The following is a 25,345-nucleotide window of genomic DNA, read 5'->3' on the forward strand; positions in this document are numbered from 1 at the left end:
AACTGTGAAACAACAGTTTGCAAAAACCATCTTGTAGCTGAAAGCAGTATTGTTTCTACTGAACCTTCTTTCTATTGAGTGGGGGTGACTTCACCTGATGGGCTATCCTGTGCCGCCCTACATTTGTCTCACTGCAGCACTGCTTCCCTTTGTCTCACTAGCTGTAAATTACATCATTCCATTCATTTTAATTCATAAGAAACAAAATGTGACGTGGGAAGTAGGGGAGTGGTAATCAATCATGTATCACTTGCAGACTGAAAGCAAGAACAGCAGCAAATACAGATTGTAGTCACTTGATTGATCCCCATTCCAGACATGGGGCAAATAAGCCAAAAGTGGCCATTTGAACACCTGTTTCTGTTTTCATTGGTATTCTTCAATATCTCTGGTGGCTTCAAGCTTGTTTTGGGCAAGGATTGGCAGCGCAATTTAGTTCCCCACTACCTGTGGGTGTGGCTTGTGGTAGTGAAGCCAAATTGTGGGCCTTGTGGACACCCCTTCAACATATCAAAGAATACAATGCTTTCTATCTTCTGAAGCTGCAATCCTGCATCCAATTGCATATGCATAAGTCCCTTAGCATACACATGCCTGTTAGCAACTTTTTTAAAAAAAAACATAAATAAATCAGAAGTGTGTGCATGCACACACAGTTAAAACACCTGGGAGAGTATCTTCAGCAGTCAGGAGCTATCAACAAAAACATTTATAATGAAAGCACTGGTTTTCATCTGAATAACAAAGCACAGAGCTTTGTGGAGCTCACTTGTATTCCTTCAGGTTTAGTCTTCCGAAAGACCACGGTTCAGTTGGTCACCTCTAGAAGTCTGTTCTTCAAAACTAAAGAAACAGCAGGCTATTGTAATAAGGTGGTTTTCAAAGGGGTTTGTTGGTATAATGAATATCAGTCCCAAAAGAGAGAGGCAGAGCACAGAAAATGCTTTACACCGGAGGGACTATTTTAAGAGAGAGAGGCGTTTTTGAAAGAGTTTCTGCCTGCCTCCTTGACCTATCATCACATTGTGTACACATCCAGCAGGGAGAGCCATGGAAAAAATACTAAAATGAATCCTTGCTTCCAAATATATGGGAGTTCCTAGAGCTGGCAGGCTCCTTTGACAACATCACCACTGCGGATCAATCCCCAAATTGCAGGGGAGAAGGGAACCCATTTCCCTGCAAATACTACAGCATTTGCTGCTGCATGTAGGGTTGCCAGACTCAATAGTGGACAGGACTTCTGTGCCTTTAATTGCCCTGCTCTCTTTTGAGTCTGGAAACCTTAAAGAGAAACCAGCAGACCCTTTGCTCGGAAATTAAACCAAGGGTCTGCTGGTTTCTCTTTAAGGCTTCCAGACTCAAAAGAGAGCAGGGCAATTAAAGGCACAGAAGTCCTGTCCTCTATTGAGTCTGGCAACCCTAGCTGCATGTTTTGTAAAAGGGCAATGCAGGAGACTAAAACACAGGACAAAAACCACTCGGCAAATAGGAGCACTCATCCCAGAATGGCTACCAGCCCCGGTTTCATTTCTCTGCCGGTGTTCCCCAGAATTCTTTTTCTCTATGCAGCACCTCACAAAAGACTTTGATTCCTGCTGACACCACAGATAGAGCCAAAATTTGACACCTGAGGGGCCACCTCCCTCTGCAAACACACAAACTACTACACACACAACAATGGCTCCACACGCCACCTCACTTGATCCTGTTCACAGCAACCAGGCCCCACATTCGGCAAGTTAATGAATTCTGCTGTCTTGACCGAGCGCAGCATTGCCTTTAAGAAGGACCATCACAAGAGCTGCCAGGCCTCCGCACCTGACCGGCTTTCAGGTAAAATCTTAGCCTAAAGGGACCCTGCAGGTTGTCTTTTGCTCAGCTTAATAAAAGCTCTTGCTGTTACTTCATTCACATGTGCACTGTGCCATGCTCCTGTGGATGCAGCTTCTATTTCCTGGCTGCAGCAGGGAGTGCTCTAGGGCTAGGCCCCAACACGACTTGCCTCCCAGGCTCCTCCACCTGGGTCTCAAAGTCTGAGGCTCCAGAGACCGAACAACGTGAAATTCATCAGCTTAGTGTTGGTTTTGTTTGAATGGAAGTTAGACACTTGGAAGTTAGACTGATGGGAGCGAGTCACCAGAGGCAAAGCGACGCCTCCTGACCTGCCCTTTGCCTAATATTGAGGCTGAACTTGAGAGACGCACAAACACAAGGCAGGGTCTGCTAGTAACTTCACCCTCCTGGAGTCTCCTGTTTGATTTCTGGGCAGCGGGCAAAGGAGCCAGAAAACTCCATTTCGCCACAGAGATCTGGAGGATAATAAAGTCTGAGATAATTAAGGGAAAAGATGCCCAAGAGTTGCACGTTCCAGATCAAATCGGAGCCCTTTGCTAGACAGCTCAACCGACGTGTCAGCTAATTAAAATTTCAGCTGCAAACCCTGAGCGGCTAGATCAGATCATGACTTAATCGGATTCACACCAGAAAGGAGCAGGTTCACAGTTTGGGGGTGCTTTGGATCCAACTCTGTGCAAGGCCATTTGATGCCCTCCATGCAGCCCTCACGCCTCCCTTGGGGAAGGAGGTGCAAGGTTCTAGCAGGGTCCTAGTCAGACCCTCATGCCTTCTTCTCAAAGCCAGGCAAGTGATTACTGGGCTTTGAGAAGGCGCCCTTCTCAGCTGTGAGCACCGCTGTCGCTGCCCTAAATCTGCCTCTGGTGCCTTTTACCAACTGCAGCTGGTTCAACAGCTACAGCCATTCCTGGACTGGGAAAGCACATTAATTCATGTGCTGCTCGCTTCCAGACTGGATTACTCAATGTGCGGCTTCCCTCACACTTGTGGGATGTGAAACATTGAGCAGTCAAAAACAACATCCCTAGAGTGGACATAAAAAGGGTGTGCCTGGACCAGCCAGTCGGAACTTCCTGTCTCCTGGGCTGGGACAGACTTCCTCTGCATGTGATGAGAGGTGAGCATGGCCTCACCTGTGCAGGTAACAAAATACCTCATTGGAGGCCATCTCTCTCTCTTTGACTCCATTCCTCGAAGAAGCAACATTGCTTAGTTTGAGATGCTAGGAGCTATCTCCTTATGGGATAGTTTCCAGGTATATTACTTTTGTAACTTAAGTCTGCTTTCTGGGATCCATCTGTAAACAGAACGAGTGAGTGAGTAAACCCTTTTTATACTTTTCTAGAAGACTGTGTCGTGTCTAATCTTTTTATGAGGGAATAAAGGGGAATTTACCAGGAGACTTATTTTAGAGGCTTATACAAGCCTGGCAAACGCTATCCGCTGCACAAGTTTAAAAAGGGGAATGTCACTCTGCTAAATTGTAGAATTTGTTAACACAAATTGGAAAGGATATCCTCTCCTGCCTCCCTGAACATTCCCACAACACTTGATCTGCAGTTTGTGCAGAGCGCTGCAGCCCAATTGCCAACAGGAGTGAGGCCTTGTCAACATTTAACACATGTGCTCAGAGGTTTGCACTGATTTGCTACCAGGCCAGGTTCAAGGTGTTCCTATTAGCATAGGATGATTGGACAGTGTTCTCGAAGCTACGAACATGAGTTTGACCAAACTGCGGGAGGCAGTGCAAGACAGGAGTGCCTGGCGTGCTATGGTCCATGGGGTCACGAAGAGTCGGACACGAATAAACGACTAAACAACAAAATTAGCATAGGAAGCCCTTAACAACTTGGGACCAGTTGACTTATGAGATCGCCTTACCCCACACAGGCCCACTTAACTGCTCCAATTGGTGGAATTGGCATGACTACACAGTGGCGTAGCATGTGCTACCACTGCCCGGAGCATATACATATTGGGGCACGCCCAGGGGTGGGCATGGAGGGAGCCTGCTGTGGCTACACCTGCTGAGCCCTAGCTGCCAAAGCAGCTGATTCAAATCAGTCCAATTGGAGGGGTGCCCTCACACACGCACCCCGGCAGCCCTGCGCAGCTTTGCAAGGCTGGCGTCAGACTGTCGGATCCCAGCCTTGTGAAACGGCACGGGGGGGGGGGCTCACTCACACAGTGGAACCCAGCCAAGGAGAGGGGAAGCAATGCTGCTGCAGTCTCTCCTCTGCTTCCACCCCCAGGTCACGCTCTCTTCCTCCCTCCTTGGTGGGTGAAGCTGGGGCAACCGCGGTGCCCTCCCCCTTCCCGCCTATTGAAATCCAGCAGCTGCCTTCACTGTACCCTTTTCAGCACCTGCTGAAAACATCATTGTGTGGCGATGTCCCTCACTCCCCAGGAAATAAGACACAAGACACAGTGAAATGATTTTAAGTGGGCGAAAAGGCTACAACTTTATTGGTTTCGGATGTTGAGCAGTATTGGCTTAGGCATTGGAACCTAACCGACTATATCCGACTGTAACCCGTGTGTTACAGTCTGGGAGAAATTAACCACCAGAAAGGAGCCCAATGATGTACATCTACTGAGACACCTCCAGTGGCCACCGTTGGGGGGTGCTATAAGGCCCTGACCTCCGTAGGCTCAGGACAAAGCTACCGCCCCCGGAACCCCTTTAACGGGATTAAATCTCCAATTTCTGGGCAGAGGATGACGTAATCTGCCCCCCTTCTTCTTTTATGCAAATTTCCAATGCCTAACCGCCAAACCAAGTTGTAACAAAATGCTATGAGGTAGGTGAAAAAACCAGTTTGGCTAGTCCAAGTGGAAAAAGTCCTACCAGGCCCCCCGGCCAACCAAGGCGACCAACTGAAGTCCATAGCAGCGTCGGCCTAACCTGCCTAGCCTAAAGGGCGGGTGGGTGGGTGAACCGAATGGGCTGAGAGCCAGGGCAGAAGAGGCTGAGTTCCCGCCTCCGGCTCGTTTAAAAGAAGGGAAGCCCCGCCTCCCGCCTGACCCTATTGGTCTGCCCGGGTATGACGGAGGCGGGAACTCCCATCTCGCGAGGGGGCTGCACGCTCAGCCCCCATCGCGAGAGTTCGCTCAGGCCACACCCACAACACCACCTCCGTGAGATGCGGAAGTGACTTTGTTTAGACAAGTCTACCCAGATAATCTAAGGTTTTTTAAATCTGTTTTAGTATTTTAACATTTGTATGTTTTAAAGTAGGGTTGTAATTGTTTTCTCCTTTTGCAAACCACTTTGAGGGTTTGGTTTTTTGTTTGTTTTTTTTACAATCAAGTGGTGTACAGATGTTATGAAATAAATAATAAGTAGATAAGAAACTTCTTGCAAGATCCGAGCTGTGTTTGAAGCCAATGAAGAAGAACATCATTGCGCCTGAAATGTTAAGGGTAGTCAAAGGAGATCAGATACCATGAGGAGATCTCCTCTGCTTTATTTTTAGTTCAAAATGACTGCACCAGAGGGGAGTAGATCCATTTGGAGAAGTTATGCTTGGGAGAGGGAGCACTTAAGGCTCTCCCTGCCTGTCTGAATGCCTCTCTGCCCTCCCTGCCCGTCTGAATGACACAGTTCACCCACTACTGCCCTCCCAGGAGAAAATGCACAAGTACCACTGTTCTTCTCCCATAGAGCAAATAGCTTTTTAATTTTTATCGGGCTTTTTAATCCTCTGCTGTTTGCTTTTATGCTGCTTTGTATTTGTTTTATGTCTACTGGCTGCTTTTATGCCACTCTTTTTTTTTACTTGTGTTGCTTTAATATTTTGTTTTAATTTGCGTTTATTGTAATGTTAGATGCTTCATAAGCTCCCCTGAAAGCTCCCTGCGGGGTAGAGTATAAATCTCTAAAAACAAGGAGGCGCAGAGAAAGGAGGAGAAGGAAGCGGAAAGAGGGCAGGCCTCTCCTCTGGCAACACCACTTTCCCAGTCGTACCCAAAGGGGCTTCCAGAACAGTTGTCAACTTTTATTTTTTTAAAGTGTGCATAGATCTCCCTGTGTCCTAAACGGATGCTGTAAAGACTTTGAATTATGATTACTATGCACCTTTATGAAAATAAGTGTAAATATTAATATCATCAGGCATGTTTGGGCTTCAGTTTCATCATGGGTCAAGCAGCAGTGGCTACTTCAGGAGAAAGGAGGCCCAATGTCCCACAGGATTTTCAAACACTGATAGGTACAAAAACCCTCAAAGCAAACAGCTTGAAAGAGCTTTTAAAAGCCTTGTCAAAAGGGGCTCTCTATCATCATCTTTGCCTCTAATAGCCAGCTTAGCTCATTGAGTGCCTCCTGTTTTTGAGGGGAGATGAGACTAGACACAAAAAGGCAGAGGTTTTTCTACATTATCAGGGGGCTCCCTAGGTAGACAGTTGTATCCAAGCATGATATTCAACTAAGTTTTACTCCGAGTAGACCCACTGTAATATGCATGACTAAGTTAGCTACTTTAGTTTAAATGGCTCTACTCTGTGTAAAACATAGTCAAATGCCAACCCCTTTAAAATACTATTTATTTATTTATTTATTCATTCATTCATTCATTCATTTTTAATCTCAGATACAGTAGTCTAGTAAGGATCTGCGTGCTTCCAGGACTTACAGACTGTTGGGGGTGGTTGAGCCTATAACGATAGGGAAATCTTAAAAAACTAAACTGCCCACATGGTACAGCGGCATATTCCTGCATTGCAGAGAGTTTGGACCAGGTGGTCTTCACTGGCAGAGGAAGGGGGTGCGGTAGGTGCAGTCCGCTCCTGGTGTCATCCCTGCCGCAGAGCCCCCTGGGAAGCTCGCCACTTGCTGCGGGCAGCTAGCCCCGCCCCTGCGGGCGGCTAGCCCCGCCCCCGGATACACAGCATGTGAGCTAGCTCCACCTCTGCCTCAGGGTCCCTTGCAACTCTACAATTCTATGATTCCATTGCCTGGAGAATGAATTTTGAGGTGCATATGGAACACCAAGGGAGGAGCTGCCTTTGCTGTAGCTTTGCTTGGGAGAGTCATGATGAGAAACCCACTTCAGCCTCATCACAGTTTTGTTAAAATCCTGGATTACTCTATGTTCACTTCTGCCTGTGGTAGTGGAGAGAGAGAGAGAGAGAGAGAGAGAGAGAGAGAGAGAGAGAGAGAGACTTAATCTGCAATCCTATACACATCTTCCCAGGAGTAAGTCTCATTTATCTCAATTGGATTTACGTCTCAGAAGACATGTATAGGATTGCACCCATAATCTGAACTCTCTAGCTCTACATAGCATGGTAGAGGCCTCTTCTGAAATCCCCTCCTCCTGAGGTTCCTGAGCAGCACCTCAAGGCTCCTCTTACAGGACAGGTATACGCTGCAACATTTTGTTGATCTCCCACTAATTCCCTTAATTCTGAATTTGAACATCCCTGGTACTATCTGTGTGAAATGGGGTGCATAAAAATAAGGTAATGGTTTATACACATGCCAGGCACTCATGGTCCCTGGTCTGGAACAAGTATCATAGTTTTAATACAATTCAGAACAGCATTCCGGAACAGCTAATATGTGTTTCCTAATCAATCAATCAAGCTTCATTATGGTCATATACCAGCTATTAAAAATAAAAATGCTTTACAGGGCTATGGGAGTTGTCATTGGGGGTGGATATAAGAGTCTATGAGTTTGAAGGGGCTATGTTTCCAGAGGGAGGGTCCAGCTGGCCTTTCCCCTGGTGCTGCTCAAAGTTCTCGGTTTCGTACCCGAGCGAAGGAACTACTTCCCACAGTCCAATACCGAGTTTGCTATTCCAATGGCCGTCTTGTTCTGGGGGGGAAGACTGGTCCTGCAGATCTGCGTGCAGAATCTGGCTACCGTCCGAGTTAACTTTTGCTCCTTTCCTAATAGTAGGGCCTTTAGTTTGGCCTTACCTGGGAGGTCGGTTTCCTAATCATACGACCCAAGCTCTCTGGTGGCTGGGATGCCAACATGGTAGGAAAGGGGGCCCTGCTCGGTGGTGTTAGGTGGCCTCTTCCTGCTTCCCTGCCAGTAGCTGTAGGTAAGATGGAAGGAAGAGATGGGCCAGCAGTGCAGTGTTGGGGAGTTTACACAAGTGAGGATTGTGAGGAGCTGGAGAGGAGTGGTAACCAGACCCTATCACAATTCCATAATCAAGAGCATGGTCATATTTCCAAATCTGGAACTGGCTGTTGGGGGAAATTAGCCTATTTTCAAGTCCACCCCAAATGAAAATAACCCACTTTGCTCAGTGCACCTCACTAGGCGGACTCACTAAGGCCAGCTTGAGTTTTGAGGGGGTCGTGGGCAAAGCGACCTCTGGTGGGCACCTCCTCTGTCACTAGGCCCCGGTGTGCTCACCAAGCGGCAGCAAACATGGACAGTGCCAGGTAACTGGGATTAGCTGCCATTTTAATTTCCCACGTCAAGCCACAGCAACAGTATACCAGACTCACTGTGGAGAATTTTAAAAAAGAGCTTGATGCAGCCAGACAGCATTGCTCAAATCACCAGGCCAGAAAAAATAAGTTAAAAGAAATAAACAGTCGTGGTGGGACCTTGACAGCTGCCCAAAGTAATCCTAGCACACCCCATCTTCAGAAAGGGGGTCATACTACTGCTCTATGGGACAGTTGTAAAGATGATTAGAAGCATAGCGTCATATAATTGTACAGTTGGAAGAGACCTTGAGGGTCATTTCGTCTAACCATCTGCAATGCAGGAATAGGAACTAAAGCATCCATGACAGATAGCCATCTGTCACAGTGGCCGGAGTGGACTACTTCAGAGTAACGACGCTACGCAGCTCTGCATTTTATTCTTTTATTGGTGCTGCGTATTTACAGTGCTCAAGTCATTGCTATTTACACGGAGCGATGTTGTCAGTCGGTTTCAGAACCTCCTAATGGCTTTTGGCGCGTCTTTCTCCAACACAAAAGCTTTGGCAGACCCATCCTCTTGCCCCTCCTCTTCCTGCGTAATTCTGGAGTTGGAGGGATGGGTCTTCCCCCCTTGCTTGCCCCTTCCTGTCCCACCTGGGACCCTGGCTCCTCTACCTTGCCTGAGCCTCGGACACGACTTCCTGCTTCCCCACTGGAATCGGAACTCTCCCTGCTTTCCCCTTTGCTCGGGGACGGGCTTGAACTCAGGAGGGGAGGGACTTCGCGATATCCCCTGTCCCTCACACCATCCAACCTCTGCTTTAAAACTTCCAAGGAAGGAGAGTGCACAACTTCCCTAGGGAGTCTGTTCCACTGTCCAAAAGCTCTTACTGATGTTTAGTCAGAATCTCCTTTCTTCTAACTGGAATCCATTGGTTTGGCACCTGTCCTCTGAAGCAGGAGAAAACAAGCTTGCTCCGTATTCCATGCGGGAGCCCTTAAGATATTTGAAGATAGCTATCATATCTCTTCTTAGTCTCATCTTTTTCAGGTTAAACAATACCCGACTGCCTCAACCGTTCCTCATCAGACTTGGTTTCCAGACCCTCTGTCATCTTGGTTGCCCTCCTCTGCACACTAGTCAACATCCTTCTTAAATTGTGGTGCCCAGAATTGGACACAAGTACTCCAGGTGTGGTCTGACCAAGGCAGAACAGAGTGGTACTGTTGCTTCCCTTGATCTGGACACTATAGTTCTATTGATGCAGCCTAGAATAGCATTAGCGTTTGTTGCTGCTGCATCACACTGTTGACTCGGGATAAGCTTGTGGTCTAAGACCCCTAGATCAGGCATGTCAAACCTGCTGCCCTCCAGATGTTTTGGCCTACAACTCCCATGATCCCTAGCTAGCAGGACCAGTGGTTGGGGAAGATGGGAATTGTAGTCCAAAACATCTGGAGGGCCGCAGGTTTGACATGCCTGCCCTAGATCCTCTTCACATGCACTACTGCCAATCCAGGTGTTCTCCCATCTCATATTTGTGCAGGAGACTACGCCTGCCTAAGATAAAGCACACAAAGTGTGCTAAGTACCATTATTAATGGCAATGCTTTTCTCCACCCTTCCAGGGCAGCTAGATTACATCCCCCACTGCAGTGGCCATGGCAACTTCAGCCTGGAATCCTGTGGTTGTGTCTGCAATGAAGGCTGGGCTGGGAAGAACTGCTCCGAGCCCCTCTGCCCCATGGGCTGCTCCAGCCGGGGCGTGTGCATCGATGGGCAGTGCATCTGTGACAGTGACTATAGCGGAGAGGATTGCTCAGAGGCCCGCTGCCCCACTGACTGCAGCTCCCGAGGGCTCTGTGTGGATGGAGAATGCATCTGCGAAGAGGGCTTTGCCGGGGAAGACTGCGGCGAGCTCAGGTGCCCTGAGGACTGCTCCGGAAAGGGGAAATGTGCCAACGGGACTTGCATCTGCCAGGAGGGCTACGTGGGGGAAGACTGTGGGCAGCTGAGATGCCTCAATGCCTGCAGCGGGCGCGGGTTCTGCCAGGAGGGCCTGTGCTCTTGCGAGGAAGGCTACCAGGGGCGAGACTGCTCAGCAGGTAGGATGGCTGTGTGATGCCCTCTGTACGAGGCACAGCCCATGTTTCCTAGTAATTGTTCCTGCTCAATCAGCGCACATATTTCTCCTTTTTATAGGTTTTGCAGACTCCTTCTTTTGTTTTGTTTTTTTAAAAAAATGTTGCTGCTATGCAGCTGTAGGCATGCTAGTGTGCTGGCTTCCCTTCCATCACCCATCCGATGCATTATCATATATTTACATAGTAATGTTGTTGAAGCTATTGTAACTATTTCACAGGTACAACCAGATCCATTGTGAAAAGCTGACATTCTATTAAATCGCCTTGACTTTGTTTAAAAAGGAAGATGTCACCGTAGCAGGTTTTCCCACATGCTATGATGAGAAATTAGAGCAGGGAAGGCTGTTGAGCACCATTGGTATGGCAGAAAGAGAAGAGGCTTCGGCAATACCTTGCGGCAGAGGGGCTTCGGCAGCGATCTTTGGGGTAAGAAGTCAGGTGTTGCCATGAGAACTCAAGACTGAAATCCTGAGACAACAGCAGTGAGGGCTCATCTATTGGGCTTTATAGGGCACTGCCCTACCATGCTCAGTCTGCCCTGAACCAGCCCCCTCATGCCCACCTCTTTGCAGTAAGGGAGGCATTGCCAGGCACCTCCTCTTCCTCCTCCGTCTCAGTGTTGCCTTTCTAGAATGCAGCAGGCAGGAGAATGGGGACAAAACCAGAAATGGTTGGCTCCACCTACGCAGGTGGCGCTGTGGGTTAAACCACAGAGCCTAGGGCTTGCTGATCAGAAGGTCGGCAGTTCGAATCCCTGCGACGGGTGAGCTCCCGTTGCTCGGTCCCAGCTCCTGCCAACCTAGCAGTTCGAAAGCACGTCAAAGTGCAAGTAGATAAATAGGAGCCGCTATAGCGGGAAGGTAAATGGCGTTTCCGTGTGCTGCTCTGGTTTGCCAGAAGTGGCTTTGTCATGCTGGCCACATGACACGGAAGCTGTACGCCGGCTCCCTCGGCCAATAATGCGAGATGAGCGCGCAACCCCAGAGTCAGTCACGACTGGACCTAATGGTCAGGGGTCCCTTTACCTTTACCTTTGGTTTATTGACTCTGGCTCCACCTACTGTTGGCCAGTCAACCTTTCACCCAATGTACACCAGCCTCCACTAGACAACACTGGTGTATGGGGCTGTTCCATTTTTATATATATATAAAAAAAATTCTTCAGGAGCCCTGACCTCAGAAACAGATACTGTACTGGAAGGAAAGTCATCAAAAGCTCCGTGACTAGCATAAGCTGGAGTGCCATTTTCCTATTTTGCCAAAGGCAACTCCAGAAAGGATCAAGAACTAAGATTCCAAACTAGCTGCTTTTCTATTTAACTGTTGGCATCTGAAAGACTCATTTACACACCTTAGAATGCTATCTTGAGAATTCTACAGAAGACAGATTACTGAGTTGCACCCCTGGCTTTTGCTATGGTGAATGTGCCTGATCTACTGTGGCCAGGACTATATCCTGTGCCTGCTTGGGAATTCTTGCCATTCTTTAGTCAAGTAACAATGTGCCCTTGTCTTTACTTTTTTTAAAAAAAGTATGTATCTAGAGGAGCATTGGGGCTGTTATCTAAAGCATTTTTCCACTTGTGTCCACTCAAGAAGGCTATTTGAGCAATAAGATAAAAGCACCGCTTGACATTTCTCACTTAAAACAACAAGCTTGAATCTGATGAGGGGTGCTCAGCAGCACAGTGCTTTCTCCTAACCCAAAGTGGTTTGATGTCTCTGCTGAATAAATTCTCCACCCCTGAGGGAATGCAGAAAATGAAGGCGGTGGCCAGAATCAAACACCCTTTCAATCTCCAACAGCTTATTTTCCAGGACACTCTTCTAACTACTATTGCCCACCCTTTTTGCAAACTCTTTGGGCTGATCAGTTCCATCACATGGAGTAGAACCAAGGCTGCTTCTCTTCCCTCCCCTTATCTGCATGGGGATGGCATGTCCAAAGTCAGAGAGAGACATAGGCTGGCACCAGACCTGCCTTGCCTCCTGCCCATAGTCAGCATGATCAGGGAGAACAAGCGAGCACCAGGTAGCGAACTAGATTGGCCCAAAGGTATGGTCCACACTGGTCCTGCATTAAAACTTAATTCCAGGTGGAGCTTTTCAAAGCAATGAAACAAGAAGGTAAGAGCCCCACAGGTTCACAGCAGAGGCTCATCTTGTCCAGCATCCTGTTCTCATGGTGGTCAAACAATTGGCATTGTGTGTGGTCACACTCTCAAGAAGTAAGTCCCGCTTGTTCAATGGAGCATCGTGCCAGGTTAGCGTGCATGAGATTGCACACTGTCTGTCCTTTCTGAGTCCACGCTGAAGTCCACAATTCTTGTGGATCATTTGTGGTGAATGAGTAACACTGAGCCAATCTCTCCTCTGCAAAGGGTAAGAAGAATATCAGAAGTAATGCCATCAGCAAACACAGTGGCATGGCCAAGGGTTTAGCAGCTAATGTGAAAGGAGTAATTTGCTCTTGCTAATTAAAAAAGCCGTGGTGTTCCAATGTTGACACTGACATTTTGATATTTGCTCTCCTGCACACGTGAGGTAGAATCAAGAAAGGCACTTTCTCCTGCCTTATTATTTACAGCAGGCTGCACATGCAGAATCTTTAAATCCCAAATGCCCTCTGCTTATTAGAGCTAATCCTTGTTGTGCCAAAGGATTTCTGGTGGAAGAGAGAGCTCACGTATTTTTGCATTGCCCCCTTAAATCCATTATTTTCATTCAAAGTCTCAGAAAGGCCACATCATCGTTTGACCTTTTTCCTGCGCTTTTCGCTAGTCCTGTACATAAGCCTTCCCTGCTCCGTTCTGCCCCCTTTTAGCAACGCCATCTTCACCTTCTCTTTGAGATGTCCTGTTTAAGATTGCAAACCTTTCTGGGCAGCCGTGGAGGTTGCATATACACCAAACGTTCAACACACACGCCTCCCCCTGCCCCCCAAAGTGTAGTCTGTAAAAGAAAGTGTAGCTCTGTGCATACATGGCCTGTGTCATTTCTGGATTTTGGACACCTTCTGCCACACCAGAAAAAGAGAGTAGGTGAATAGGACAGAGACTCATCACTCTCCATCCGTCTTATCTAGTTCCAAAACACTGGCATTTAATGCACAGGCCTCCACAGAGTGCTCTCTGACTCTCCCTCAGTTTAGACTCTGGCATGCTTAAGGACTGGCCTCATGTCATGGTGGTGCTGTGCTCTGTTTGTAATGTGGGGAAGGCACCATCTCTGTGTAAGGAAGTTACAGGTAGGTAGCTGTGTTGGTTTGACGCAGTCAAAACAAAATAAAAAAATCCTTCCAGTAGCACCTTAGAGACCAACTAAGTTTGTCATAGGTATTTCGTGTGCATGCACACTTCTTCAGATACACTGAAACAGAAGTCACCAGACCCTATCAGTGTATCTGAAGAAGTGTGCATGCACACAAAAGCTCATACCTATGACAAACTTAGTTGGTCTCTAAGGTGCTACTGAAGGAAATCAGCCCTGAGTGCTCACTGGAAGGACAGATCCTGAAGCTGAGGCTCCAATACTTTGGCCACCTCATGAGAAGAGAAGACTCCCTGGAAAAGACCCTGATGTTGGGAAATACTGAGGGCACAAGGAGAAGGGGACGACAGAGGATGAGATGGTTGGACAGTGTTCTCGAAGCTACAAACATGAGTTTGACCAAACTGCGGGAGGCAGGGGAAGACAGGAGTGCCTGGGGTGCTATGGTCCATGGGGTCACGAAGAGTCGGACACGACTAAACGACTAAACAACAACAAGGTGCTACTGGAAGTATTTTTTTATTTTGTTTTGTGTAAGGAAGAACATTGCAGTCTTCTAAACCTTCACACAGGTTTCATCCACGCTTCCACTTGTCCTGCCGCTTCCCCCTGGGGAAACCCACTCTGTACCGTTGAATCAGAGCAAACATCAGTGGGGGGTTTCTGTGGGTTGATGTTTGCACTGATTCAGCAGGGAAGAGTGGGTTTTCCAGGGGAAAGTAGCAGGGCAAATGGAGACCCTCTGCATTCTAGGCACAGGAGAAGAGGACAGTCCCTAGTTCGAGCTATAATTAAAGAGCTATAATTACCTGTTGGGTTGATGCTAAAAATCACAATCTGGTTAAAACGGGACAGTTGGAAGCTTTATTTATGTTGATCAGCTATTTAGGATAATGTTTTGGATTTATATCTATTTTTGCAACCCTAACCATGTCTACTCCTAAGCAAATCCTATTCAGTCCAATGGGCTCCGTAGAGTTAGGATTGCAGCATTAGTCTCCTCACTATCAAACAGCTGCTTTACATAAATGCACCTTAATTGTTGAAACTATGAACATGCAACCCTCACTCCTGCTTCAGGGTGAGGGATTGTGCACAGGGCACCTGCTGGTGCGCCCAGTCCATAATTCAGTTCAGTTACTTGGGAGAGGGTTGCTGAACTGAAAAGAACCACCTCTTTTCAGTTGCTGTGATTGGGAACTGAAGAGCAGCAAGAGGAGAGCCTGTGCAATACTTACCCTCCTTGCTGCTTGACCCACCAAATTCCTTCCCAGATCTTTTCCCTATGAGGAGAAAGGCAGGTTGGGGGGTGATTTTCAGAGGAGAGACAGCAGGAAGACGAAGAGTAAAGCAACTCCCGCCACCTCAGTTCTTTGCTTCAAACTGGCAGTCTCCCATACCTGTTCTTCAGGGGGTGGGGTACATTTGCTGGAGAGGGATGCATGCAATGGTCCATGCAACCCAAACTTATACAACTTTACTTGGAAATCACTTGCATTGAATTCCATAGGCACTTTGTAAGTGTGCTTCCGATAACTGCCTTAGTTCACAGGCTGAGTGGGGAGCACATCTCAAGGTCATGTAGCTCCTTGCAGAGAGCTGTGGGTCACCTTACCTCTTACGGTCAATATATTGGCTCTTCCTCCAGTTGCTCCACCTGAGAACCTGCGAGTGGCTGTGGTTGGCGACAGGTCCATCGAGCTGGAGTGGGATGGGCCAATGGCCGTGACTGAATATGTGATCTCCTACCAGCCAGCAATGCCTGGGGGTCTGCAGCTCCAGCAGCGGGTTCCTGGCGACTGGAGCAGTGTCACCATCAAGGAGCTGGAGCCAGGCTTGACATACAACATCACCATCTATGCCGTCATCAGTGATGTGCTCAGTGCCCCAGCCGGGGTCAAGGTGGCCACCCGTAAGTATTGCATGGTTTTTCGGCACCAAACATGCCATTTAAAATGGAGGAGGAACTGCCTAAATGCTGCCGCCTCTTCATGCAGGGAGATGTTCTCCTGAGAGCATTCTTGGGTGAGGGAGGGGAACCTGTGGCTCTCCAGATGTTCTTGGACCCACAACTCCTTTCTGCCCCAGCTATTGTGGTCAGGGGTCATAGGAACTGTAGTCCAGCAATATGTGGAGAGTCACTCTATGCAGTTTTGCTCGGTGGGCTTCAAAGATAAATAATAGGTTCTTGTGGTTCAGATAGTATGGTTTTTGGAAGACTCCCCTCAGGATCAACCTATCTAGGAATGTAAAAAGAAAAAGAGAAGAGAAGAAAAACAACTCACAATCGGCAAAAATTTCCTCGTAGAGTTTTACTTTCTCCTTGCATTTTGCATGGGGTGTTTCCCCTTCGTTCTCTTCACCACACAGATCTGGGTTCAGAAGTCAAGTCATAGAATCACAGAATCCTAGAGTTGGAAGAGACCACAAGGGCCATCCAGTCCAACCCCCTGCCAAGCAGGAAACACCATCAAAGCATTCCTGACAGATGGCTGTCAAGCCTCCGCTTAAAGACCTCCAAAGAAGGAGACTCCACTACACTCCTTGGCAGCAAATTCCACTGCCGAACAGCTCTTACTGTCAGGAAGTTCTTCCTAATGTTTAGGTGGAAGTCTGTGTGCGGTAGACAAGTTTTGTGAAATCGCTCAAGTATACACAGCCTAACAGAGATTCTAGGCAGGCAGTGAGCTGCATTGTTCCAACAAAGAAGAGTTTATTGCTAGACAGTTGACATCCTCAGAAAGAGGAGCTGAGGACTGCAAGCTTTAGGTTCAAGCTTGCGTATTTTTACCTTTGCCTTGCTCCATACACCACTAGTCAAAGTTTGTACCTCTCAAGCTTTTGTGTGCTCATCCTAATGCTGCATTCATCCTTAAATGTCATCTCTAAGAGCAGACACTCATTTTAGTAGAATTGGCAAAATAATTTTAATCTTCATTACATTACAGTTTGTTTAGGCTGTTAGGTGTACTGAAAAAAGAATTTTAAAAGTTGATTAGATCAGAGCCTGACGGGAGCTGGAAGCAACCCTCTTAGGCACTCTTGATATTCTTCCATTTCATATTCCTCAGGCCTACATGGAATGCTAGGAAATGAGACCACCTGCCTGCAATTCAGATGCTCTACCACTGAACCACACTTCCATCGTAGCTGATTTTCCCACTCATCGTGGGAAAATTGATCATGGAAAGTAGAGATTTGGGTTACATGTTGACAATTAAAACTGGGTTACGGTGCAGCTAACACAACCTCTCCCCCCCCTTTCTTCATTGCTATGTTCCAGAACTCTCCACTCCACAAGGGCTGCAGTTCAAAACAATCACAGAGACCACCGTCGAGATGCAGTGGGAGCCCTCCTCCTTCTTGTTTGATGGCTGGGAGATCAGCTTTATCCCCAAGGTATTACTCAGAGTGGTCCTTCTTCCAAGAGCACATTCTCACATCCACATCAGCTGATACCTGGGGAATTCAGTCCTGCTTTCTGCAGAGTTTGGGCACCCCAGGAGGTTCCTAGCAGGAACTCACCAGGGTACCTGAACCTGTGTGTTCATCTGCTGGAATTTCACTCCAAGTGACAGAGTGCAATACTGGGTTGCTGCAGAAAACAGCATTCCTGTTCCTCCACCCACAAGGCAGGACCCTACACATGAGTAACACATGAACAGGACCCTTAAGGATGTGTTTAATGAAAAGGATCCTTAGAAATGCATTTTCTATCAAACTGTGCCTGTATAGTACATTGTGGCAAGCCTTGTTTTGTTTGTAATAAGGTGTCAAAGACCCAATGCATATGCCCTTCACACTGACTGCTATTTGCAAAAACATTGAAGAGTCAGAGACGCATTGACATGATAGGTAATCTGGCCCTGAAAATTAAGATTTCCTATTTAACAAAGCGAGTATCTTAAGAAAAAACTAATCAAAGGTTGGGATATGCTGGGGGTTTATTGGACTTTAGAACACATGTGTAAACAAAGCAATCTTCCCATATGAAGGGAATCATATTAAAATTTGATTTGCTAATACGGTACCACGATTTCTTCCAAACTTTAGCCAGCTTGTTTAATCTCCCCAGGACAATGAAGGGGGCGTGATTGCACAGCTCCCTAGCAGCGTGACAACATTTAATCAGACGGGCCTGAAACCAGGTGAGGAGTACACTGTCAACGTGGTCGCCCTCAAGGAACAAGCCCGGAGTCCGCCAGCCTCAGCCAGTGTCTCAACCCGTGAGTAGCCCACCCTGCAGTTCTGTGCCAGTTTGAGGGTTAACAACCATTTTTCTTCCAGGTAGGATTGAAGATTGTACTGAGGCTTATATGCAATTGCACCTAAATGGAACCCACATATTGGGAGGCAGCCTCCCTCTGAATTCCTGGTACCCACAACAGGAGAGCTTCTGCCTTCATGTTGTTCTGCTGGTGGGATTCCCAGAAGCTTCTCTGCCTGACTATGGCTGAAAAGAGGAAGGTGGGCTAGAACTAAACTTTTGGTCCAATCTCAAAGGGCTCATTTTGTGGGCAACAGATGAATTGGTAGTTCGTATTCTAGCTCCTGTTTGTTTCTAGCTTTGAAGCGGCAGCAAAGAGGATCTCATTCAGCTGGCTCCTGGTAATTGCGTCAAATGGCTCCATTCACCAAAAAAACATCTTTAAGGGGGGGGCCATAAACAGCTCTTGCAAAGTTCTCAGATAGAGGGGTGTGCCAAGATGGTGGATAATTATAAAGCAATTAATGGACCTTGGAGTGAGGAGTAGGAAATGTGTGCCAAGTATCACATTTGTACCAGCAGCCCTTTCACTCAAACAAAAGAGAGTCTGCTGAACAACAATCAGCAATTCTGATGCAGATCGTAGTCACCCTGTCATTATGTCAGCAGGAATATACAGACATTCCTTCTCTTTTTTCCCTTTTTTCCTTTTCAGATGTTGTATGTTTGAGAATTGCTTGCAGGATGTGGTTTACAAGTGGCACCTACAGGCCATCTGAAGCAACTGCCCCTTTTAAAGTGCCCTTTTGATGTTTGTTCATCTACGGGTGCATTTTGCAAATGTTCCGAACAACACTTTGTTTCGTAATTAAAACTTGGAGGCACACTTCATGTTTAAACAGGGAAATGCCTCCTTTTAGATTTTGTGAAAATTGCCCACCGTCAGACCTCAGCCACCCGCTGACTTTCTGCATGAGTCACTTTTCTTGCCCTGCTTCCTGCCTGGAAGAAGTCAAGAATTCATTCAGAGAAGGGAAGCGCTTTGCCAAGAGTTATTGAATTATCAATGGATGCCCAAAAAGCAGCAAAATTACCTCCCCCTACTGGAGACTGATTTGAAGGAGACACAGTCAGAGCAGCAAATCTTGCAGAGAAGCAATAGGCAGCCTCCCCTGAACACTGATAGTTTGGACTCTGTGTTTTTTTAAAATTAATTTCTGTCAACACACATTTGGAAAGTATAATCTCTGGTATATATATCTAACAAACAGTTGGTGCTGCTTGCCTCAACTTCACTCAGAGTCAATAAATAAGCCTTTAATATATATATATATATATATATATCTCATATATATATATATATATATATATATATATATATATATATATATATATACATATATAATCTTCACTTGAATTCTATGTGAATTACCCTGTTCTTCCTCTCCTCAAATGTCGCTTTTATTCCCCCCAAAAAAATTAATCGCAATCTGGGGAACCGGGGAACCGGGTTCACGTCTCTGCTCCTCCACATGCAGCTGCTGGGTGACCTTGGGCTAGTCACACTTCTCTGAAATTTCTCAGCCACACTCACCTCACAGAGTGTTTGTTGTGGAGGAGGAAGGGAAAGGAGATTGTTAGCCACTTTGAGAGTCCTTTGGGTAGTGATAAAGCGGGATTTTAAATCCAAACTCTTCTTCTTCTTCTTCTTCTTCTTCTTCTTCTTCTTCTTCTTCTTCAAACAACACAAAAATACTTCTTATTAATCATAACTTTCCTTAACATCGTTAGGTGACTTCCCTCAGTCCCCTAGGGAAGCAAATATAGACTTTCCATGTAAATGTAGAATGCAGGTTAAGTATAGAATGTTTTAGTGTAAAAAATGGCTTATTTGTAAATTGTATGAAATTGTCAAAGATGAATAGAAATCAAATGTCCCACTGACTTACATAGGTGAATAAACAGTTTCAGATCAAACATCACAAAGAGAACTTTCAATAATCTAACTTCAGACACAATGTTTCTCAGTGGAGGCTGTTCAAACACTTGGCTGAGATTTACCAAGCATTGAACAATCATCAAGAGAAGTGAAATATTGCATGTGACTGGATGAACTAAACCAAATGTTGGCACATCTGTCCCCTTCTACTTCCTCTTCCTCCTTTTTATTAGGAATATCAATTTACTGTGCGATCCTCCTATACTTGTTGATTCCGTAGTCAGTCCCATTGAGTTGAACATATGTGATAAAACAAATAAATAACTTGCCACTACCATACCATGCTTTACGAGGCCAATGTGCCTCTTGCAGAACACGGTTTAAGCTTTCACCAGCACAAAGGGAGAAAACTGAAACCTGTGGAATAGAAACTGGAATAATAGTCCTCAAATCCACAGGCAAGAAATAAGTCTGAGATTAGATGCACAGCGAGAACAGCAGGGTAATGATGGTTTGGTACACAAGTGATTAACAAGCACTTGCCTCCTGTTTTAGCTCCAACTTAGTTTTGTCTTACACGAGTGCAAACCAGCAAATGCTTGGTGCAGCTTCAGTTTCCAGCCCAAGTACTGTAGTCCTGCTGATGCGGACAATTAACCCCATCTCCCCTCATGCCCAATTTGAGCTGATATACTTTCCATTCATTGTTGGATGTGGGTGAGGAGGTGGAATTAATTGCACACATTCTTGCAAATGGTACAGATGGAAATGGTGGCTGGGTCAGAAACTCTTGTGCATATAAAGTAGATTTTTTTAAATGTGCATATATAGAGAGAGAAAGTTTTAATTCTATCAATGCTTAATTGTTTTTAAATTATTATTTATCTACCAGTATGTCTTTAGCTGTTATTGTTTTTATCTGTAAGCTGCCCTGAGTACCTTCCAGGGGGGGAAGTGGGGTATTAATAAATTTATATTAATAATAATGAATGTGCATACCAGTTCAGGATTAAATGACGCTTAGGGGATCCTCATGTGATGGACATGCCATCATAAGCAACATCTGCAACTCTGATGCATATCTCCACACATATATGTTTTGTTCTTGTCCTTCCTAAAAGCAATGCTACCTGCTTGGAGTTTCCATGCATATCCAAGAGGATGGACGGAGAAGCAGAAATCACACACATCCTTAGTATAGATTCTTAGCACAAAAATCCATTAAAGTCTTCCTTCTCTGTCTATTCCTCTTGTATAATGTGTCTCTTTCTTCCAATTTTTTTAAATGCACCAACTGTGTCTAGTAATTGATGGACCAACCCAGATATTGGTGAGAGATGTCTCAGACACAGTGGCATTTGTTGAATGGACTCCACCCCGGGCTAAAGTTGACTACATTCTGCTGAAGTATGGCCTCGAAAATGGAGAAGGGGGGAAGACCACCTTCCGACTACAACCCCCCCTCAGCCAGTACTCCATGCAGGCCCTACGCCCTGGCTCACGGTACGAAGTCTCCATCGCTGCCGTCCGTGGGACCAATGAGAGCGACGCCGCAGTCACCCTCTTTGTCACAGGTATGCCCAAGACAAACAAGTGTTAGCAGATCGCTACTCACCTGCAGCTAAAGATGCATTTGTATGTTGTCACCTTTTCCCTTCTCCACAACATGAAGATGCCCAACCTATAGAAGAGTCTGTAGTTCGGTGGCAGAGGATCTGCTTCCCATTCAGAAGCTTGTGGTTTCAGCCTCCAGGGCTCTGATATTAGCCGGGGGAGACGCACCTGTCTGAGATCCTAGAGAGCTTCTGCCAATGGGGCTAAATGGACCTGTGGTATAAAGGAGATTCATACGTCCTGGCAATGGCAGGCATGAGGTGCTGCATTACTGTAGGCATGCTTTCATTCTGCCTCGCCCTTTTTTCAAAGAATCACTCACTAGTCATTAGTTACAGGTAGGTAGCCGTGTTGGTCTGACGCAGTCAAAATAAAAATAAAAAATCCTTCCAGTAGCACCTTAGAGACCAACTAAGTTTGTCACAGGTAACGCCAAAGGATAAATGGACATAAATCTGACATCAGGAATCACAAGACAGAGAAACCAGTAGGAGAACACTTCAGTCTCCCAGGACATTCTATACAAGATCTCAAAGCAGCTGTTTTATTACAGAAAAAATTCAGAAACAGGCTGGAAAGAGAAGTTGCTGAATTGCAACTTATTACCAAGCTTAAAACCATGGAGAGACCTGGTATGAACAGAGACATAGGATTCTTATCTCATTATACATGATCAAGCTTTCTTTAGTACCTCAGCCCTTGCTTTTTTCCTGCTACCAATTGCAGTCATTAACAGTCGTTAACAGTCATCAACAGGTTTACCACTCCTATCAGCCCATCACCCATTCCCAATCACCCCACCCACCCACCCTCTGACTATACATAAGGGTCTGGTGACTTCTGTTTCAAGTGTATCTGAAGAAGTGTGCATGCACACGAAAGCTCCTACCAAAATAAAAACTTAGTTGGTCTTTAAGGTGCTACTGAAGGATTTTTTTTATTTTGCTTCAAAGCCTATAGAGAGTAAACTGCTTTAAATTACAGTTCCGTAAAAGAGGAGGTGGAAAGTAGATTTTGGAGCTGTTTTATGGCTTAGATATTGCCCGTCATAAAGATGCTGTTATCCGTATGAAGAGGCCTTGCTGGCTGCACTTAAGAGTAAGGGGGATGTGCACTTAATTGAATCGCTGAGTCTTTTTGTGTCATAATCAAAAAGGCAAGTGAGGCAGCAAAACTGTGGTGTTATAAACTGTGGCCTTCAGTACCACCAATTTGGCACCACACTTGTGGGAATGTCAGTGAAGGAGACCTCAAAGATGCACAAAAGGCAGTGTAGTAACTAAATCAGAGAAAAGCATTAACTTGGAAGGCATTGGACACAAACTCTGTGATAGTCCCATAACTTTGAATGGGAAATAACTGCACCTTACAGTACAATCATATGCTTGTCTATTTGGAAGTTCAGTCACGTAAGTGAATATAAGAATATAGCTTTAATTTGGATTAGTAATGGAGATGAGAATTCAGTTCACATTTAAAGACAAACCTACCTAATTTGCACTTTGTGAAATTTACCATTGCTCCAAATTTGCACCTCTTTGAATTTTGCAGTGCCAAGTAATGTGTACAAAAATGCAGCTGTGCAGTTAAAGTGTGCATGAAATACATACATTAGTGAACACAACATACAAAAATCCATTATATCAGGGGGGAAGTGCTTTGCAAAAATGTGTATACAGTGGTACCTCAGGTTAAGCACTTAATTGGTTCCAGAAGTCTGTTCTTAACCTGAAGCGTTCTTAACCTGAAGCACACTTTCCCATTGAAAGTAATGGAAAAGTGGATTGATCCGTTCCAGACGATGAAAAACACCCCCTAAAACAGCAATTTAACATGAATTTTACTGTCTAACAAGACCATTGATCCATAAAATGAAGGCAATAATCAATGTACTGTATTATAAAATAAATAAGACATTATTGTAGATGAAAAAATTAACATTTTTTTTCTTACCTGCACTGATGATAGTCATTGTTTGGATGGGGTGCTTTTATCCATTTCTGCAGTCACACAATTAACCAGTAGCTGAACTGGGCTTCACACGATCCCCAAAACAATGACAGAAGGCAGAGTCCCTCAGAAGTTCCCCAAACGAAGGAGCAAAGCAGAGACAAAGGCACAGGGCAGACTCACATGAACAAATCCCAAAACCCCTTGCAGAATCCCAAAATCTTCCACTCACCCCCTCCCACAGGGTCGGTGGGCTTACCTGGCTAGGTGCCACCCATCTTGCTACAGCTGGGGGTGGGGCAAGGGTTGGTAAAGGGCTTTTCGGCCCAGGCTCATCTTTGTTTTCTTAACACCTCCACTGCTCTTGGTCTTTGTTAGTTAAGTGTTCCTTACCTAACTTTGGGGCTGGGATGCGACCTGCTGGGCATCCTGAGGATGTCGGGGCCTGGCTCCAGGCATTGTGAAGGCTCGGAAAGCTCTCATGGCTGGAGCCCAGTCGTGGAGACTCCGCAAGCCCCACGGATGTCCGGGCTTGGCCCCGGGCAGCGGCAAGGCCTCCGGGAGCTCGGAACACTCACTTCCGGGTTAGAAACCTTCGTAACCCGAAAAAAACGTAACCCAAGGCATTCATAACCAGAGGTACCGCTGTATTAGGAGAAAGTCATATTAATATGCTGGTGAGTTTTTGAAGGCCTTTTTAAAGGAAGAGAAATCACAAACTGGTTTTGACATGAGGAAAACTGAATTTAAGACTGGTAAAATTAGAAGCTAGGAGAACCCAAGATCTCCCATTTCGCTTGCACATCAAAATGTGCAATACCTCCTAGGATCTCTGGCATAGCATTCTTCCATACACGAGCTTTGGTGCTGACTGAAAAAAGAAGGGACCAAATGGGTGACCAGATGCCAAGGAAGAACAGACTACCTGCACCTTTCATTTTTGTATACATGAAGGGCTTTCAGCAGCTGTAATTGTGTGGCAATGTCCCTCCTTCCCAGAAATAAAAACACCAGACACAAGAATTAAGTTATAAATTGGGTGGTTAAGGCCACAACTTTATTGATTAAGGATGATGAGCAGTATTGGCTTAGGCGTTGGAACCAATCAAACTATATCCGACTCCAACCCGTGTGTTGAAGTCCGTGAGAAGTTAATCACCAGTAAGGAGTCCAATGATGTACATCTACCGGAACTCCTCCTGTGACCACCGTAGGGGCATGCCTTACGGCCCTGGCATCTCCAGGCTCTGGACCAAGCCCCGCCCCCGGAAATCCTTTAACAGATTACTTCTCCAATTTGGGCAGTTGATGATGTAATCTGCCCCTTCAATCTTGTTGTTATGCAAATTTCCAACGCCTAACCGCCAAACCAAAGTTGTGACGAATTGCTATGAGGCAGGCAAAAAACCCATCCCGGCTAGTTCAAGTGGGAAAAGTCCTACCCGGCCCCTGACTAACCAGGCAACCAACTGACGTCCATAGCAGCGTCCCCTATCGAACAGGGATGAAAGAGGCTGGGTTCCCACCTGCAGGGGGCTTTAAATTGCCAAGCCCCGCCCCGCCCGACCTTATTGGTCGGTCCCGGGGATGATGCAGGTGGGAACCCTCCACGGCGCAGGGGCTGAGCTCACAGCCCCTACGCGATGGTTCAGTCGGGCCGCCCACAACCCCGCCTCCGTAGAATGCGGAAGCGGCTCTTTCATGATAAGTTACACCTGCTGAAATCCATACCTGTACACAACTATGAAATGTGCTTCAGCCCTCTCCTCATTGGCACCTGGCCACCCTAAATCAAACGCAGGAACGAAAGGATGCACAGAAGATAAAAGTTGTATCCAGATTAGAATAGGCAATTGACATTTCCCTCTCCACCCCCAACCCCCCCCCCCCAAAAAAAACAACGAATGCATGCCCTGCATCTTCCTCACATCAGCTCCAGATGGTTGGGGGGGGGGGACACAGAACAGTCT

At 46.2% G+C, this 25,345-nt stretch overlaps 1 protein-coding gene across 1 annotated transcript in view; it reads left to right on the forward strand.

Annotated features, from left to right (window-relative positions):
• The window catches only part of TNR (tenascin R), a 78,955-nt gene that overhangs the window by 5,864 nt on the left and 47,746 nt on the right, over positions 1-25,345 (forward strand). Inside the window, exons 2-6 of the mRNA XM_060276597.1 lie at positions 9,880-10,356; positions 15,314-15,577; positions 16,949-17,064; positions 17,741-17,891; positions 21,116-21,385. Coding sequence (XP_060132580.1) covers positions 9,880-10,356; positions 15,314-15,577; positions 16,949-17,064; positions 17,741-17,891; positions 21,116-21,385 — 1,278 coding nt within the window. The remainder of the gene's footprint in view (positions 1-9,879; positions 10,357-15,313; positions 15,578-16,948; positions 17,065-17,740; positions 17,892-21,115; positions 21,386-25,345) is intronic.

The sequence above is a fragment of the Zootoca vivipara genome, chromosome 7, assembly GCF_963506605.1.
Source record: "Zootoca vivipara chromosome 7, rZooViv1.1, whole genome shotgun sequence".
Lineage (NCBI taxonomy): Eukaryota > Metazoa > Chordata > Lepidosauria > Squamata > Lacertidae > Zootoca > Zootoca vivipara.